Genomic DNA, 18,139 nt, shown 5'->3' with positions numbered 1-18,139 from the left:
CAACGTAATAGGACGCTGTAGTGACTGGGAGGTGAATTGTTGCTGTAAAAATGCTTCTCCTTGCAACACACACTGCTCTCTGTCCCTCTCTCTGTTCAACAGAACGCTGATGTGAATGCGAGCTGAATCGATGATGGAAAAATGCTTTTCTGTACAACACACAGCGCTGTCTGTCCCTCTTTATCTCTCTGCAAGAAAAGGCTGAAGTGACTGGCCGCAAGATGGCTGCCGATTATATAGGGCTGCAACATCACAGGGGTGACTTGCTGCTGATAGGCTGCATCCAGCATGTGATTCAGGGTCATCCCGCCTACCCTTGTTCCCGCCTTCCCAGGATTCCTTGCCCCTTGTCCTCACATGTGGATCAGCCATTTTAGATGGAGCCTGGACCGCACTAAATTAAGTTTAATGAAGCAATTTGCGCGATCAAATCGCGGCAAATCAAATTTTTCCTAAAATTCGTAACAAATTTGGATTAGTCAGATTAGATTCGCTCATCCCTATATACAATGATCATTATAACTAATACACTTTCCCCATACAGTTCCCATATACAGTAGTGGTAGATACCAGCTCTCCACAGGCTCTGTAGACTATATAAAACATTAACATTACATGTAGGGACTCACAGGTTACATTGCATCTGTTTGGATTTGTTCCCTTTTTCCGTCTTCTCCATCCATATCAGGCCGTCATGCCTTCTCCCAGCAACAATTCATCTCCGCAGAATCTGCCAGACATTTTAGTAGATAGACCATCAATATTCGGTATTAAAGTACACTCCTATATTTTGTGTAGGTAGGGCTGACAATATGAGATATTTAGGCAGAGCCCTCATTTTAGGTACAAAGCCATATTTGGTTATTAAGTATATCCCATAGGTATGTACATCTCCAATATTAAGTAAATATATACCCCAGATGAAATACACAAGCCCTCTTCATAATAAGTAGGTAGGTTGCCCTTCCCCACCCTGCCCTCCATAATAGATAGATTAGGTAGAAAATATAATGGAAAAAAAAAAAACACTAGCCCTTTCCGGAAATAAATACCGCAAGTTTTCATTTTAATGGTTAACTTATTGTGCTTTATTATGGGTGCAAACAAAAGAAAAAATCAATATAGTATTTATGCAAAGAATATGGGGTACACTGTTTCTGGTAGAGAATCCTATAGCATTTCATTGTATAGAAAGATATTTTTAGTGCATTAAATGAGCTGTGTTATTCTTGTTGGTGGCTCTATAGAAACATTTCTATAGATCACTGACTGTTTCAAGCAGACCCCTTGACTGCGGTGACAAATACAAACTGCTTGTAATCGGTCAGATCACTTTGTACTTTCCTGTCTAACACTTCACAGGTCTTAATTTTAAAGCCCTCATTGGTGAGATTCTTCCTTAGAAAGCTCTCATCATAGGTGAAGACGTGATGTCTATCTTTACCGACTTTATAATATGTAGCATTTAAACACCCAATATAAATTAGGAGCCCTCCTGGTTTAAGGAGCTTTGTTATTTTTTGGAAATTTTTGATGTATTCATTTTGGTCTTGACAGGTCACATCCAGTAGCCATGCGGTGATAATGCAGTCGGCCTGGTCCAGAACCACCGGGTCGGTGAGATTCTTTGCCTGGAGGTTGAATTTCATAATCGTCATAATGGAGTTCTTTAATTTTTCTTCTTTATTAATCTCAGCTTGATGGCTGAAAAGGACACGACAAAGACATTTTTAGCTCAGACACTTTATAAATATTATTGTGTTATTATAATATACAACCAGGAAAAGGAAAAGTACTGAGATATATAGTAAGCAATTGGCACTGGAAAATCCCAAACAAGTAAATGCATTAATGGATGAAGAGGTGGTGTCAAATGTCCGGTATGAGGCGATAGCGTCGCATCACGTGTAAAACAAAATGTGATTCATAATGTAAAGAAGAAAGAGAAACGGAGCACTCATACGATAACTGTCCTTCGGATCAAATGCTGAAACGGAGGTCCCGATTCCGGTGACTTCTGCAGGGAGGCGATGGTGGAATTGGGGGAGCTCAGATGCCGGCCACGGTCCGTATCGCTCCAATGGGCACTTCGTCAGGCCGTACCGGCCTGAAGAAGCGCCCATTGGTGCCATACGGACCATGGCCGGCGTCTGAGCTCCCCCAATTCCACCATTGCCTCCCTTCAGAAGTCACCGGAATCGGGACCTCCGTTTCAGCATTTGATCCGAAGGACAATGATCATGTGAGTGCTCCATTTCTCTTTCTTCTTCACATTATTATTGTGTTGTTACTTTTCTTCTCTAGGATAAAGAGATTGTCCATTCACACTAGATAAATCTTGGCCAAAATGGAATAGCTATCTATACCCCCCAAAACCCCCAAAACATACACATTTGGATCAGAAAAGCATTTATGTTTATTGCCATAGGGGGGAGGACAAGAGGGAAATTCATCATTGTAGGTGTAGGTGAAGCATTTATATTTACTGCCACAGGGAGAGGAAGACCAGGCCACCATACACCTCTGACTGTCCTTAAAGGGGTACTCCACTGCCCCAGTGTTCGGAACATTTTGTTAAAAATGCTGGGTGTGGGATGCATAGGTCTTGACATAACGGCCATGCCCCTTGTGATATCATGCCACTCCCCCTCAATGCAAGTCAATGGGAGGGGGCGTGGCAGCCACCACACCGCCTCCCATAGAGTTACATTGAGGGTGTGTGGCGTAATGCCATGAGGGGGGTGTGGCCGCGAAAAAACAAAATGTAACAAACACTGGGGCAGTGGAGTACCCCTTTAAGAAGCAATTAATTAGGACATTTTCACATACAAAACCTTGTATCTTCAAATTCAGTCAGTAAACATGGTGCAGGGGGTAGATATCTAAAGCTTCAAAGACCTCATCACCTTTCAGAGGACAGCATCATAAACTAGGCCTCCTACCCAACAGTTTCTTAGACAAAGAGTAGACCAGAAGAATAATATGTTCTGGATATGACTAAACCAATCACAGTGTGGGGTAGTACTAGCAAATTAAAGGAATTTCATCATTAATACCATTAACTATCTATATACAAGATTGATGATAAATATCTCATTGCTGAAGGCACCACCACTGGGACCCCTATCTATCACTATACACAGGGTAGTGAGCTCCTTGTTTCTTTTCCCCTTTTTTCTGCATCTCGTCATGAGGAGAAGTTTAAAGGGGTACTCTGCCCCTAGACATCTTATCCCCTATCCAAAGGATAGGGGATAAGATGTCTGATCATGGAGGTCCCGCCGCTGGGGACCCCCACGATCTCTCCTGCCGCACCCCATGTCATCTGCTGCAAGGAGTGAACTTGGCTCCATGTCTCATGACAGGTGATACAGGGGGGCGGGGTATCGTGACGTCATGGCCCCACCCCCTTGTGATGACACACCCCACCCCATTAATGCAAGTCTATGGCAGCTTTGTTCCTAGACAAAACGAGTGAGTTTGCTGTATATGTTGTTTGTGTTACTTCTGTGTATCCTTTTCTTGATCCGTGTTCAGGCCAGTTGCTCTTTGAGCATTTGTGTTTGTTCTTGTCATTCTGGTATTTGTATATCTTTAAGTTATATAGTGTCTGTCTTCAGTCTAACCTTGTTCATTCCCGGCATTCCCGGATATATCTTGCCATAGATAATTCCTAGTTTATCCTGTCTTGTTCATATTTTCATATCTGCCATTTATCTTGTTTTGGTTCTTAGACTATTGTCTGTACACTATATTCCGGTTATTATGCTTCCCTGATGTTTTGTGCTACTTTGTTTTCTTGCTGTCATTCTGGTTTATTAGCTGTGTGACCCCGAACAGGTACTAGTTTATAATGTTGACCATGACACCCCTGCACCTTAGTTAGTGAAGGGACTGGCTCTAGGTTGTGAGTTGCCATGTAAGGCAGTTTTGCAAGTAGGCAGGGAAAGAGCGTTCTGAGATAAGCTTAGGGCACACTCTTTCCTGCCCTACGTGATGCACAATCATGACAGTGATCTAGGAAGAAGCCAACACAACACGTGGCTGCAGATCAAGGAAATTTCAGCACAGCCAAGAACCTTAAAAGGTACCTGTCATGATGATCCAGTAGGGGATATGTGTAAACCAGGAGGCATTCTTGTAGCCCGTGACTTGGCACGACATGATGCGATATCAAGTCCAAATGCCAGAAGCACCATAGACTTTCCATGGGACTTCTGGCATTTGATCTCGGTATCTCGTCATGTCGGGCCAAGTCGCGGGCTACGAGAATGCCGGATGGTTTACACATATCCTGCTGCTGGATCATCATGACAGGTGTTAAAGGGGTACTTCGGCCCTAGGACATCTTATCCGCTATCCAAAGGGATGGGGGACTCCGCCCCCATTTGACATCACGCCCCACCCCCGCTGTGCAAGTCTATAGGAGGGGGCGTGATGGCCGCCACGCCCCCTCCCATAAACTTGCATAGCAGGAGCGGGGCGTGACGTCAGACGGGGCGGGGTCATGACGTCACGATACTACGGCCCCATGGTCAAAGAGGGTGGGTGCCGGATGCAAGATTGCGGGGGTCCCCAGCGGCGGGACCCCTGCGGTCAGATATCTTATCCCCTATGCTTTGGATAGGGGATAAAATGTCTTAGGGCCGGAGTACAACTTTAAATACCCCCTTACATGGTGTTTCTGGTATACCATAGGATTCTCTTGCTGTAATATGATTTAATGGTATCCTACCTGGTGCCTTGAAGACCTTTCACATAATCATGTGCATGAGCCCAGTTGAATGCTCCAGTGCGCGTGTCCAGCCACTTCTTCAGCTCCATGATGCAGGTCTCGTTCAGTTTCAGTATAGTTATCTCTGGGTAGAAATCAGCGACTGTGTAGAGCTGGTGGATAATGGCACCAATACTAAAGTCATAGGCAGTTTTCCCTTTAAAATTACCTGTAAGAAAAGTAACAAAGGCTGAAATCAGTATTTGTAGTCAATGAATTGTTTTTAAGACCTTGTAAGTCTCCGTCAATGTGTTATATTGTGATGTACGTTATTACAATATCCAATTTATATGATCATTTAAAGAAGCACTCTGGGTTTATGTATTTATTTTTTTGTCGATATCATCTACACTCACTATGACTAGTCCTGCAGGGACATTTGTGTTATTCCAGCATAGCTGCATCTCAATGTTTCAAACACCAAAAGTAACTTGGTCATGTAACCACCAATCTGACTTTTCAAAACCTTTTAGTGCTTAATGTGTCATAACAGGATGTCAGTCCAAAGTTCTGACTTCCTGTAAACTGCAGGAGAGCATCATTCATCAGATCCCTCCTACTAACTCTCAGATCCCTTCCCACCCCTCCAAGCTCCATCTGTTATCTCTATAAGATCAGGATAAAGTAGTTATACACCTCCCCCCATCTCTCTCTGTATACAGCTGTGGTTATCTCTATAGGATCAGGATATATAGTAGTTATACACCTCCCCCCCCCCATCTCTCTCTGTATACTGCTGCTATCTCTATGAGATCAGGATATATAGTAGTTATACTGCTGCTGCTATCTCCATAGGATCAGGATATATAGTAGTTATACACCTCGCCTCCAGCTCTATCTTTATACTGCTTCTGCTATCTCTATAGGATCAGGATATATATTAGTTATACTCCTCCCTTCCAGCTCTATCTGTATACTGCTGCTATCTCTATGGGATCAGGATATATAGTAGTTATACATCTCTCCTGAGAATGTGTTTACATTGCATTTCTTGCTGCAGTTTTCCTTTTTTTTTTTTTTTTTTGCTGTGATCTTAACAGAATTGCTGCAATAAAGGTGCTAATTTACTGCAATTATGTAAATGACAGTAAAACTTAAAATTTTTATAGCGGTATTGGAAAATCACAGAAACAGCCAAAATGCACTAAAAATTTGTAACAATGTTTCTCTAAAAAAAAATGGATTTGGAATATGATAATACATCAAAACTGCACATTGTATGAACTGATACTGTTACGTCCAGCCTGACATGCTGGCTGTGAGCACTTTCCTTCTCTGCTCTCCAAAGCAGGCGGGGCCAGGATTCGCATTGCAGGACTCGCCCATGTGCGAATCCCAGCCCGTCAATCACATACGCTCTCTGCTCACCCTTCTGTCCTCTCACAGTTCCGGCGCGCGTGCACCGGAGCTCTCATATTTAGAGGGCCAGTGTGCCTGTAATTATGACATACAACTGCATCTTTTCTATACATACCTGCACCTCCCACTAACCCCTGATCTTTGTTTGCCCTAGTGCCTGAGAGTAAGCTTTTCTGTGTCTTGCTGTGTTCTAGACCCCTCTATTCCATAACCTGACTTTGCTCCTGTTCCGTCTGCCTTTGACCTCCTGCCATGTTCCTGTCCACACATCTGTGCTGCCTGCCCTGACCTTCTGCTATTCTGACCACAACTTCTTCCCGTGCCTCATACCTCCTCAGCCCCCTGTGTGGTCGAGTCATGCCAGGGGTAGCGACCTGGGTGCCGCCTGCTGCAGCAAGACCATCCCTCTTTGCGGCGGGCTCTGGTGAAAACCAGCGGCACCTTAGACTCCGCTCCCTGGCACGGCCCATGTCATCTACGACACAGGTCTAGTGGATCCACTACAACCGTGTGTGATACAGCCTATTGCCGTGAGTCTTACAGATACCAACCCACTTAGGAGTCTATTGAGTTCTCCTGGGTGACCTCCAATACTATTAGATGACCAGGTGCAATGATCAAACACCCCACCCAATCTCTCTGCACAGCAAGAGGATTCATCGGAAATGTTGACAACATTATGAAGTCCTTTCAGTAATGTATTTGCAATCAGAAACTACTGAACATCAGCTAAAACAAGGCATACGCAAAAACCTCTGTATTATTCTTTAACCATAGCCTATGTTGTATTATAGAAGCAAAAACATTTCCTAAAGTGCTTTTGTTTTAACCTGGATAATAAATACAAACCTGCAGCCAATAAGTTGTGTATCTTCTTCAAGTGGAAATTTATAGTTTCATCTCCAAACATGGCTTCTCCGTCAGCTGAAAAGTAAGTCTGTAGAAAGCCCCTGCTGTCCATTCCATGCACATGGTAGAGCTTCTTCTCTGGTGTTCCCATTCTGTTGTCACAAATAATTAGTCTTCTGGAAGCCGGTGGTTTGTAAATGTATTGAGAGCACAGTGCCCTTTATATTCATCATGAGATATGGAAATTGTGTATGTAAATAATTCCATACGTTTACAAAAGATTGTCAATTCTGTCACAGCAGAGTTATGGTTAGTTTACTTTAGTCTTATGATAAGTCCTGTACAATAAACATATTATGGTATGGTCCCGAAGGGGAAAACGTGATACGTGATGGAGACAGGAGACCTTTGCCAGTAAGTTCATAGAGAGTAGGTATGTAAAAAAAGCCATAAATAAAAAAAAAGTGCATTAAGGCAACCAGCAACTGTTTTCATAAAAGGTCACAGTAAGAAGGATGACAAGCTTGGCTATAAGTAGTCATAAAAGAAGGCCAAACTTAGTAAAAAGAGGTCATGAAAGATGAATACACTTGGCAACCTGGCCCATTGGGAATTTCGGAAACTGAAGAGCAGTGGCATACCGCCCATAGAGGCAAAACATGCAACTGCCATGGGGCCCATAGGTCAGGGGAGACCAACAGGGGTTGTGTGGTCTTTATGAGCCCTTCCTGGAATGGATTACATATGCACCTCCAGATTATGTGCAAACCCTACTCACCTCCAAAGAGGTGCAGGGAGAGATGAGAGGGCGGCCTGGAGCCACTTCCTCCTGCTTTCTGCCACCCTCATCGGGGGTGCTGCTGAATACTGAGTCCAGGCTGAAAAAGCTGCGCCTAGCTGTGAATCTCTCCTACAAAGCTGTACATGTACAGGTGCCGGGCCCTTGGTACCTTTGGGGAAGAAATGTGTCTATATGTCTAAGTTTGTGTGTAGTGTAGGGGTGGGGGTGGGGGGCTGGGGATTTTTTATCATGAGCCCCCATGAATTGTATGTGTGCCCTACTGAAGAAAGTTCAAGGGAATAAAGTTCTCCTAGGATCTGATCTTCATTCAAAACCCATGGGTTTCCTCCTTAAAATAATAAATAGGAAGCAGTGATATTAGTGTTCAGCCGTGAATGCCATCCTCAAAGGTATACTCCACTGGAAGCATCTTATTCCCTATCCAAAGGAATGTGGGACCCTGCAATCTTACATCTTATCCCCTTTGGATAGGGAATAAGATTTTTACGGCGGAGTACCCCTTTAGTACATTGTGAGCAGGATATGACATAGACCCTGTTATAAATTAATATGCAAATTCTTTTTAAGTGTCATAAAGATTAAATATTTTGTTTTTCAGTGTAAATCGTGGATACGTTGTATCTCAGGGGTCTTTTGATCATTGAAAACAATCTCGGACACCTGTGATAATTTGATTGCCAGGTGAGCCCAATTTAAGGAACAACTACTATAGGTGGGTGTTCCACATTATTAAGCAGACACCATTTTCAAGTAATATGGGAAGAAAAAGGATCTCTCTGCTGCTGAAAAGAGTGAAATAGTTCAATACCTTGGACAAGCATGATCATCGCACTATTAAGAGATGTGTGGCTGATTCAGAGCACAGATGGCTTTGTGCAGATAAAGGCCAATTGAAGATTTCTGCCAGATCCATGCATCGGATCAAGAAAGCAGCTGCTAAAATACCATTATATAGCAGCAAACAGATATTTGAAGCTGCTGGTGCCTCTGGAGTCCCACAGACATCAAGGTGTAAAATCCTCAGGAGTCTTGCAACTGTGCATAAACCTTCTAATCGGACACCAAAGGGCAGAAAAATACATGAAAACAGCCCTGTTCACTGATGAGTGCCATGCAACCCTGGATGGTTCAGATGGATGGAGTAGTGAATGGTTGGCGGATGGCCACCCTGTTCCAAAAAGGCTGCAACGTCAGCAAGGCGGCGGTGGCAGTGGCGTACCAAGGGGGATCGGGGGGGAGGCGGGAAGATAGGAGAGGGGAGGGGGGAGAAGATAGGAGAGGGGAGGGGGGAGAAGAGAGGAGAGGGGAGGGGGCAGAAGAGAGGAGAGGGGAGGGGGAGAGGAGAGGGGGTGGTGGTGTGGTGTTATTATTGTTGTTTGAGAGACTGAAATGATGCAGACATGTGGCACAGTAATGTGGGAGTTGGGGTGGGGGGGGGTAATGAGGCTGAAATGAATCAAATCAACCTCATCACTCCCCCCCAACCCTCACATTACTGTGCCACATGTCTGCATCATCATCCCCCCTCCCATTACTGTGTCTCATGTCTTCATCACCCCCCATTACTGTGTCTCATGTTTTTATCACCCCCCATTATTGTGCATCATGTCTTCATCACCCCCCTCCCATTACTGTGTCTCATGTCTTCATCACCCCCCCCCCCTCCAACCATCCCATTACTGTTCCTTCCTCATGTCTGCATCATCACTGTTTTTATGGGCTACTTGTCCAAACTGTGGCCCTCCAAATGTTTCAAGACTACAACTCACAGCATGCCTCCAGCATGCCTAGACAGCTATTAGCTGTCTGGGTAGGCTGGGATTTGTAGTTTTGCAACATCTGGAGGTCCACAGTTTGGACATCACTACATATGTGGTAGTATTATGTTCATAGGGTACAGTGATTGGTAGTTTTATATTCATAGGGTACAGTGTGTGGTAATATTATATTCATAGGGTACAGTGTGTGGTATTATTATATTCAGAGGGTACAGTGTGTGGTATTATTATATTCAGAGGGTACAGTGGGTGTATCCAACTAGAGATATACACAGTAAAACCACTATCCTCTACAGTATCATACATCCTAGTCTAGTAATCTTGTTTTGTGGACTCTTCGGCCCTATAGGGGATGCGTTGTCTGTATTGACACCATTTGGCTGTATGTGTGTGCACTTTTACACTACATGGATGACACTTCATTAAAATATTTTATAATGTGCTTGTTAGGGCAGGTTGTAGTGGATCCTCTGGACCTGTATGGAAGATGATGTGGGCCGTACCAGGGAGCGGAGTCTCAGGTGCAACTGGTTTTCACCAGAGCTTGCGCAAAGCGAGATGGTCTTGCTGTGGCAGGTAGCACCCACGTCGCTACCCCTGGCACGACTCCACCACACAGGCTGCTAGGTGTATCTAGACTCAAGAGGGATAACATGTAGAGAGGCTGTCAGAAAGGCAGGACAGGTGGTACAGAAGCATAGTCAGGATGTAGCAAGGTCAGTAGGCTGGCGGCACAGGAGCAGTCAGGTCACAGGTAGAGTTGTCAGGAAGACAGAAAGGTAAACACAATGACTGCATTCTCTGAGGCAATAGGCGCAAAAATCCAGCAGAAATCCAGCAAGGGGGTGTGGGAGGTCATTACACTTATAGACAAGGGACAGGTGAAAGCAACAATCAAGGGCACACTGGCACTTTAAATCTCAAAGCACTGGCACGCGCATGCTCTAGGAGGCGGGGACACACTCGCCAGCGATGCAAGACTACAGGAGGAACAGCAGATAGGGAAGGTGAGTGATGGCCCGAGAGTCACATGTGGGCATGTCCCACAATGCGATTCCCGGCCCCCCCAGCAGAAGCAGATGGAGCAGAGGAGCGCTGACGGCCAGTGAGTCCGGCCAGAGCGTTAGGTGTAAAAGTGGACAAACAATGTCCTTATGGTATGGGGGTTAGTGTATCTTCTTGCTTTGAGGATAGACCATCAATGTTAAGGTCCTGGAGAATCCCTATAAATACAAAATGTACATCAAGATCGTTTTCCCTCTAATGTTTATAAAATAATATAAGTATCTCCTGAACCTTGTGATTTCTTTGTCAATAGGAAATGACTGGGTTTTTTGTTTAATTAAGTCATCTTCAACAAACAATGACTACACAGCCCCTGAGGATCAGAAGAACCCATCAACTACAAACAGCAAAGTATACCTACAGAATACAAGGTAACCCATGTTTAGGTATCAATGTTACCTACTGATTCCTTATATAAAGGAAATTACCCTCTGCATTTATGCAAACTTTATAACATTATATAAAGCGATCCAAAAATCCCATTAGGCTAAGTTTCCACTTGGTTTTTTCTCTGGCAGTTTTTGGATATCTGCCACTGCAGTTTTTGAGCCAAAGTCAGAAGTGGATCCATAAGGGAGGAGAAGTGTTAGTCCTTCCTTTCTGTCCTATTCCTTCTGAATACACTTCTGGCTTTGGCTCAAAAACTGCAGTGGTAGATCTCCAAAAACTGCCAGAAAAAAAAACAAGTGGAAACTTAGCCTTAAAGCAAAAATGTAACGATAAAACTACAGATCACGGCGCAAAAAAAAATTGGCCTGGTCCTGGTACTCCGCCTCTAGACATCTTATCCCCCATGCAAAAGATGTCTGATCGCATGGGATCCCGCTGCTGGGACCCCTGCGATCTCCCTGCTGCACCCGGTGTTCGTTTAGAGCATTGAGCATGGCCATGACATCAAGAGCCTCCGCTCTGCATTGCCAGTGAAGTTCGCTCCGTGCACCGGATGTCTGGGGTGCTGCATCCAACATCACAGGGGTCCCCAGTGGCAGGACCCCCAAGATCAGACATCTTATCCCCTATCTTTTGGATAGGGGATATGATGTCTAGAGGCAGAGTATCCCTTTAAGGTCAAAATGGGCCATGTCCACCATCTTTGATGCCATTAAACTGGAAGCAACATGGCTCCCCCTGATGGCAGATTTGAAAATGTCTAGATGCATTACAAACAGCTGACAGATTGGCCCCGTAATGCAGATGTTCCTTACTTTGCTTCTTAGGTTTACATTATGTACAACTTATGTAAGAAACATCACATTCAGTACAGTGGATAAAATAAACTACTCTTTTGCTATTACTATTAACCTCTTAAAGGGGTACTCCCGTGGAAAACTTTTATTTTTTTTTTTTAAATCAACTGGTGCCAGAAAGTTAAACAGATTTATAAATGACTTCTTATAAAAAAAAATCTTAATCCTTCCAGTACTTATTAGCTGCTGAATACTAGAGAGGAAATCATTTTCTTTTTGGAACACAGAGCTCTCTGCTGACATCATGACCACAGTGCTCTCTGCCGACATCTCTGTCCATTTTAGGAACTGTCCAGAGCAGCATATGTTTTCCATGGGGATTTTCTCCTACTCTGGACAGTTCTTAAAATGGACAGAGATGTCAGCAGAGAGCACTATGGTCATGATGTTAGCAGAGAGCTCTGTGTTCCAAAAAGAAAATAATTTCCTCTGTAGTATTCAGCAGCTAATAAGTACTGGAAGGATTAAGATGTTTAATAGAAGTAATTTACAAATCTGTTTAACTTTCTGGCACCAATTAATTGAAAAAAAAAAAAAAAAAAAAAAGTTTTCCACGGGAGTACCCCTTTAAGGGGTTAATAGTAATAGCAAAAGAGTTGCTTATTTTATCCATTGTACTGAAAGTGATGCTTCTTACATAAGTTGTACACAATCTAAACTTAAGAAGCAAAGTAAGGAACACCTGCATGACGGGGCCAATCTGTCAGCTGTTTATAATGCATCTAGACCAGTGGTTCTTAAAGGGGTTGTCCGCTGCCCTGCCTTTCGGAGCTCCGCTCGCAGCATCCGGAAGTTCATTACTCCGAACGGTGTGTGCGGGCTTCCGTGTTCGAGGCATGACATCACGAGGGGGCGGGCGTGACATCACGAGGGGGTGGCCTCGAACAAGGAAGCCCGCACACAGTGTTCGGAGTAATGAACTTCCGGACGCTGCGAGCCGAGCTCCGAAAGGCAGGGCAGCGGACAACCCCTTTAACCTTGTTGGAGGTACTGAACCCCATCAGTTTCATATGCGCATTCACCGGACCCCTCTTAATTGGAAAAATAAAATATGATTTTTTCAAATTCAAAACATAGGAGGTATATATTTAAGTATATATTTATACATAGGTGCACAAAATGAACAAAACCATTAAAGAATAAAACCATTAAGACACATTAGACGCAGGCAGTGTTCCCCCACATTAGGCAGGCAGTTTTCCCCCACATTAAGTAGGCCAGTGGTCTTCAACCTGCGGACCTCCAGATGTTGCAAAACTACAACTCCCAGCATGCTGGGAGTTGTAGTTTTGCAACATCTGGAGGTCCACAGGTTGAAGACCACTGAGGTAGGCAGTGTTCCCCCACAGACATACAGCCTCCAGCCATATACAGTGTATGGCTGGAGGCAGTATGCCTGCGTACTGCCCACTTCAGTCCTCCGACCACCGCTCCGGCTATAGCAGTAGGTCTCGGGACTGGTGGTCGGAGCACAGAAGATGACGTGCCGCTGGTCACTTACCAAGCTAGCCAGCGTGCATCTTCCTCCTTCTCAATCTTCCGATCCTCAGTGCCTTCGTTTCCATGGGCGCACGCACGGGATGTCAGTGTCATACCGGCGTGCGCTATGTCCCGGTGGCCCTGCGTTTTTAAACTTAACGTGGGACCGCAGGAAGGGAATAGTGATGGGGGAATTGCCCTGTTGCTACAGGACGGGCAAACACAGGCTCTGCTCGGGGCCTCAAGCAGTTGCTTGGTTTGTCTGTTCTGTTGCAACCTCTTCTGCTGAACCCCCGGGACTGACTCACCGAACCCCTAGGGTTCGGTCGAACCCAGGTTAAGAACCACTGATCTAGACATTTTCAAACCTGCCATCGGGGGAAGCCAGGTTGCTTCCAGTTTAATGGCATCAAAGACGGTCCAGCCAGGGTAGGACAGGTGTGGCAAAGAGCCCTGCTCAGAAGTGAATCCTGCTGGATATTAATTTTGGATACTTTACACTCAGGAGACTTACCCCTTCAACACCGGGACAAATTTTGTTTAAAGGACCAAGGCCCATTTTTTTTAAATTTGTCCTGTCCCACTTCATGTTGTGATAACTTTGAGATGCTTTAACTTTTTCAATTAAATCTGTGATTGTTTTTTTAATGACACATAAGCCATTCTTAAGCCTCCGGTTGCCATGGCTACCATCGGCTCCCTCCCTCTGTAATCCTGCTAAATGCTAAAGTCACATGGGCCACAGCATCTAAGGGGTTAACTTCAGTGGTTTGCAGTGAGAGCCTAGTAAGTAATACAGCCTAGAACTTCATGACTACTTCAGCGTGTTACAGTGTGGAAACTTTTAAAAATACTTTTCTTCACTATTGCAGATGCTCAGGAGGACATCAGGATATGGTGAGAAACGATATGTTCTCTCCGCTTTCTCTCTCCAAAATGGCAGCCACAATGCAGTGCATGGGGCTTTATTAGCCTCTTAAACTTACCCATATGCTATATCCTATTGGCCTGGGAGCTGTATGGCACATAAATACAAACAATTATTGGATAATCTAGGGTCATGTGATCTTTCTGATAACTGCAAGTATTCTGGGCTACCATGATGTCATTTCAGCATTCCCAGTACTTCCTCTTTTCATTTAGGCACCAAAACGCCATGAGTTCCTCATTTCTTCTGATATTATTACAGCCTTTTCTGGGTTCACCCGAGCCGAACACAAGCTGTCACCCCAAGGATTGAAATAAGAGCTGGTTTTCCATGCTCGCCTCTCTCATCTATAGTCGTCAGGACTGAAGAATTGATTGTGAGCTGCACTGACTTGGCCACAGCCCAATGGAGTGAAATAATTTGTAAATGTGTTAAGTAGATAAAACAGCTATGGAGATGAGCGAACTTCTTGAAATTTGTTTAGGAAGAATTTGCTCAATTCAATTCACATTAGTGATTTAAATTCAGAAGGAAAATTGGAAGAAAAATTGGTCAGCCATAAAACCACTTCACTCATTTCTAGTCATCACACAATTTTTTCCCCTTTGTGACAGGCTACAGTGGGGCAAAAAAAATATTTAGTCAGCCACCAATTGTGCAAGTTCTCCCACTTATAAAGATGAGAGGCTGTAATTTTCGTCATAGGTTATAACCTCAACTATAAGAGACAGAATGAGAAAAAAATATCCATAAAATCACATTGTCTGATTTAAAATAATTTATTTGCAAATTATGGTGGAAAATAATTATTTGGTCAATAACAAAAGTTCATCTCAAAACTTTGTTATATACCTTTTGTTGGCAATGACAGAAGTCAAACATTTTCTGTAAGTCTTCACAAGGTTTTCACAAACTGTTGCTGGTATTTTGGCCCATTCCTCCATGCAGATCTCCTCTAGAGCAGTGATGTTTTGGGGCTGTCACTGGGCAACACATACTTTCAACTTTCTCTAAAGGTTTTCTATGGGGTTGAGATCTGGAGACTGGCTAGGCCACTTCAGGACCTTGAAATGCTTCTTTAAAAGCCACGGCTTCGTTGCCCGGGCAGTGTGTTTGGGATCATTGTCATGCTGAAAGACTCAGCCACGTTTCATCTTCAATGCCCTTGCTGATGGAAGGAGGTTTTCACTCAAAATCTCCATTGCCCCATTCATTCTTTCCTTTACATGTATCAGTTGTCCTGGTCCCTTAGCAGAAAAACAGCCCCAAAGCCTGATGATTCCACCACATGCTTCACAGTAGGTATGGTGTTCTTTGAATGCAACTCAGCATTCTTTCTCCTCCAAACATGACAAGTTGAGTTTTTACCAATAAGTTTTACTTTGTTTCATCTGACCATATGACATTCTCCCAATACTCTTCTGGATCATTCAAACACTCTCTAGTAAACTTCAGACAGGCCCGGACATGTACTGGCTTAAGCAGTGGGACACATATGGCACTGCACGATTTGAGTCCCTGGCGGCGTAGCGTGTTACTGATTGTAGCCTTTGTTACTTTGGCTCCGGCTCTTTGAAGGTCATTCACTAGGTCCCTCTGTGTGGTTCTGGGATATTTGCTCTCCATTCTTGTGATCATTTTGACACCACTGGGTGAGATCTTGCGTGAAGCCCTAGAAAGAGGGAGATTATCAGTGGTCTTGTATGTCTTCCATTTTCTAATAATTGCTCCCACAGTTGATTTCTTCACACCAAGCTGCTTGCCTATTGCAGATTCAGTCTCCCCAGCATGGTGCAGGTCTGCAATTCTGTTTCTGGTGTCCTTCGACAGCTCTTACGTTTTGGCCACAGTGGATTTTGGAGTGTAACTGTTTGAGGTTGTGGACAGGTGTCTTTTATACTGATAACAAGTTCAAACAGAAGCCATTAATACAGGTAATGAGTGGAGGACAGAGGAGACTCATGAAGAAGAAGTTACAGGCCTGTGAGAGCGAGAAATCTTGCTTGTTTGTAGGTGAAGAAAAATGCTTATTTTCCACCATAATTTGCAAATAAATTCTTAAAAAATTAGACAATGTGATTTTTTGGATTTTTTTTCCCTCATTCTGTCTCTCATAGTTGAGGTTATAACCTATGATGAAAATTTCAGACCTCTCAGTTTTTTAAATGGGAGAACTTGCACAATTGGTGGCTGACTAAATATCTATTTCTTACATGGTTGTGCCATCTGGTGTCAGCAGTCAAAATTCACTATGGGAGATCATTTTGATGCACTTCAATATTACATAGATGCCATTTCAATTGCAATAGAACTGACTGTAAAAAGGTTTGACGTCAGGTCTTCCTGGGCTAGTTAATAATAGAAAAATATACTGTATTTATCGGCGTATAACACGCACTTTTTAGGCTAAAATTTTTAGCCTAAAGCCTATCTGCGTGTTATACGCCGATACGCCGCTGCAGTTCAATGATTTAAAGTGGGCGCTTTAAATCAATGAACTGCAGCAAGACCTGCCGTATTCTCTGCCCCTGCCTGTCTTGGGGTCTAGAGCCCTGCTGCCAGGCCTTCTCTCCCCCTGGCTATTGGTGCCACTGCCCGTTCTCTCCCCCTGGCTATCGGTGCCATTGCCCCATAGCCAGGGGGAGAGAAGCGGCACCGGCACACATTGCCGGCGCCGCCCCGTTGCCTCCCCCATCCCCGGTTGTATAATTACCTGTTGCCAGGGTCGGGTCCGCGCTGCTTCAGGCCTCCGGTGTGCGTCCCCTGCGTCGTTGCTATGCGCTGCGAGACGCAATGACGTCACTCGTCATTGTGCCGCGCTGTGCAGTGCATAGCAACGACGCAGGGGACGCACACCAGAGGTCTGAAGCAGGACGGACCCGACCCCGGCAACAGGTAATTATACAACTGGGGATGGGGGAGGCAACGGGGCAGCGGCGCCGGCAATGGGTGCCGCTGCCCCTTCTCTCCCCCTGGCTATCGGCGCCGGCAATGGGGCACCGTCACCGATAGTCAGGGGGAGAGAATGGGCAGCAGTGCAGATAGTCAGCGGGAGAGAAGCAGCGGCAGCTGAGCTCTAGACCCCAGGAAAGGCAGGAGGAGAGAAGCGGGCAGCAACGGCCTCTCTCCCCCTGCCTTTCCTGGGGGCTTCTGCGGGGTCAGAAACAGTGTATGCACACACACGCATGCACACACACGTACCCTCATTTTAGCAAGGATATTTGGGTAAAAAACTTTTTTTACCCAAATATCCTTGGTAAAATGAGGGTGCGTGTTATAGGCCGGTGCGTGGTATACCCTGATAAATACGGTAACTTTTAAGGGAATTGTTCCTCCACAGGTCCTATTTAAATGATTGAATCAAATATAAGTGCCGTTTTCCCAGACCCACATGTAAAAACACTTTCTGGAGAGAGTGGCACTTTCTGAAAAACTAGCAAGGGTCCCTACAAACTTCTTTATTATTACTTAGTGTGAAGTTCTTGGTATTGGGTCCACTACTTTTTAATATGTTTATAAATGACCTTGTAGAGGGATTACAGAGTAGAATTTCTATATTTGCAGGTGACACTAAACTGTTTAAGGTGATCACCACAGAGGAGCATAATATAATATTACAGAGGGATCTGGGGAAGCTGAAGTTTTTCTTTATTTATTAAGTTTAATATGGATAAATGTAAAGGGATGCACTTGGACCATAAAAACAAAGGGGGGCATTTATGAAAGCATTTTTAGTAGTTTTTTTCGTTTGCTTAAAATTGTCGCAAAAAAAGTTGCATGTGCGACTACTCTATTTTTTGTGCGACTTTTTGATTGTGCAGTGCCGTAAGCAAAAAATAAGAAACTTGCTTACCAAAG

At 44.3% G+C, this 18,139-nt stretch overlaps 1 protein-coding gene across 1 annotated transcript; it reads right to left on the bottom strand.

Moving 5' to 3' along the window:
- Positions 1-1,104: 1,104 nt before the first annotated feature.
- Positions 1,105-7,111, bottom strand: LOC130294024 (nicotinamide N-methyltransferase-like). Its single transcript, XM_056543384.1, has 3 exons — positions 6,983-7,111; positions 4,736-4,943; positions 1,105-1,704 (listed from the first exon to the last, which is right to left on the bottom strand). The coding sequence occupies exons 1-3, from the start codon at positions 7,092-7,094 to the stop codon at positions 1,275-1,277; spliced, it is 750 nt and encodes a 249-aa protein (XP_056399359.1). The 5' UTR covers positions 7,095-7,111; the 3' UTR covers positions 1,105-1,274.
- Between the last annotated feature and the right edge of the window lie 11,028 nt (positions 7,112-18,139).

Source organism: Hyla sarda, chromosome 10, assembly GCF_029499605.1.
Source record: "Hyla sarda isolate aHylSar1 chromosome 10, aHylSar1.hap1, whole genome shotgun sequence".
Classification (NCBI taxonomy): Eukaryota; Metazoa; Chordata; class Amphibia; order Anura; family Hylidae; genus Hyla; species Hyla sarda.
Note: the sequence above shows the minus strand (reverse complement) of the source record. Positions and strands in the feature narration are given on the sequence as shown.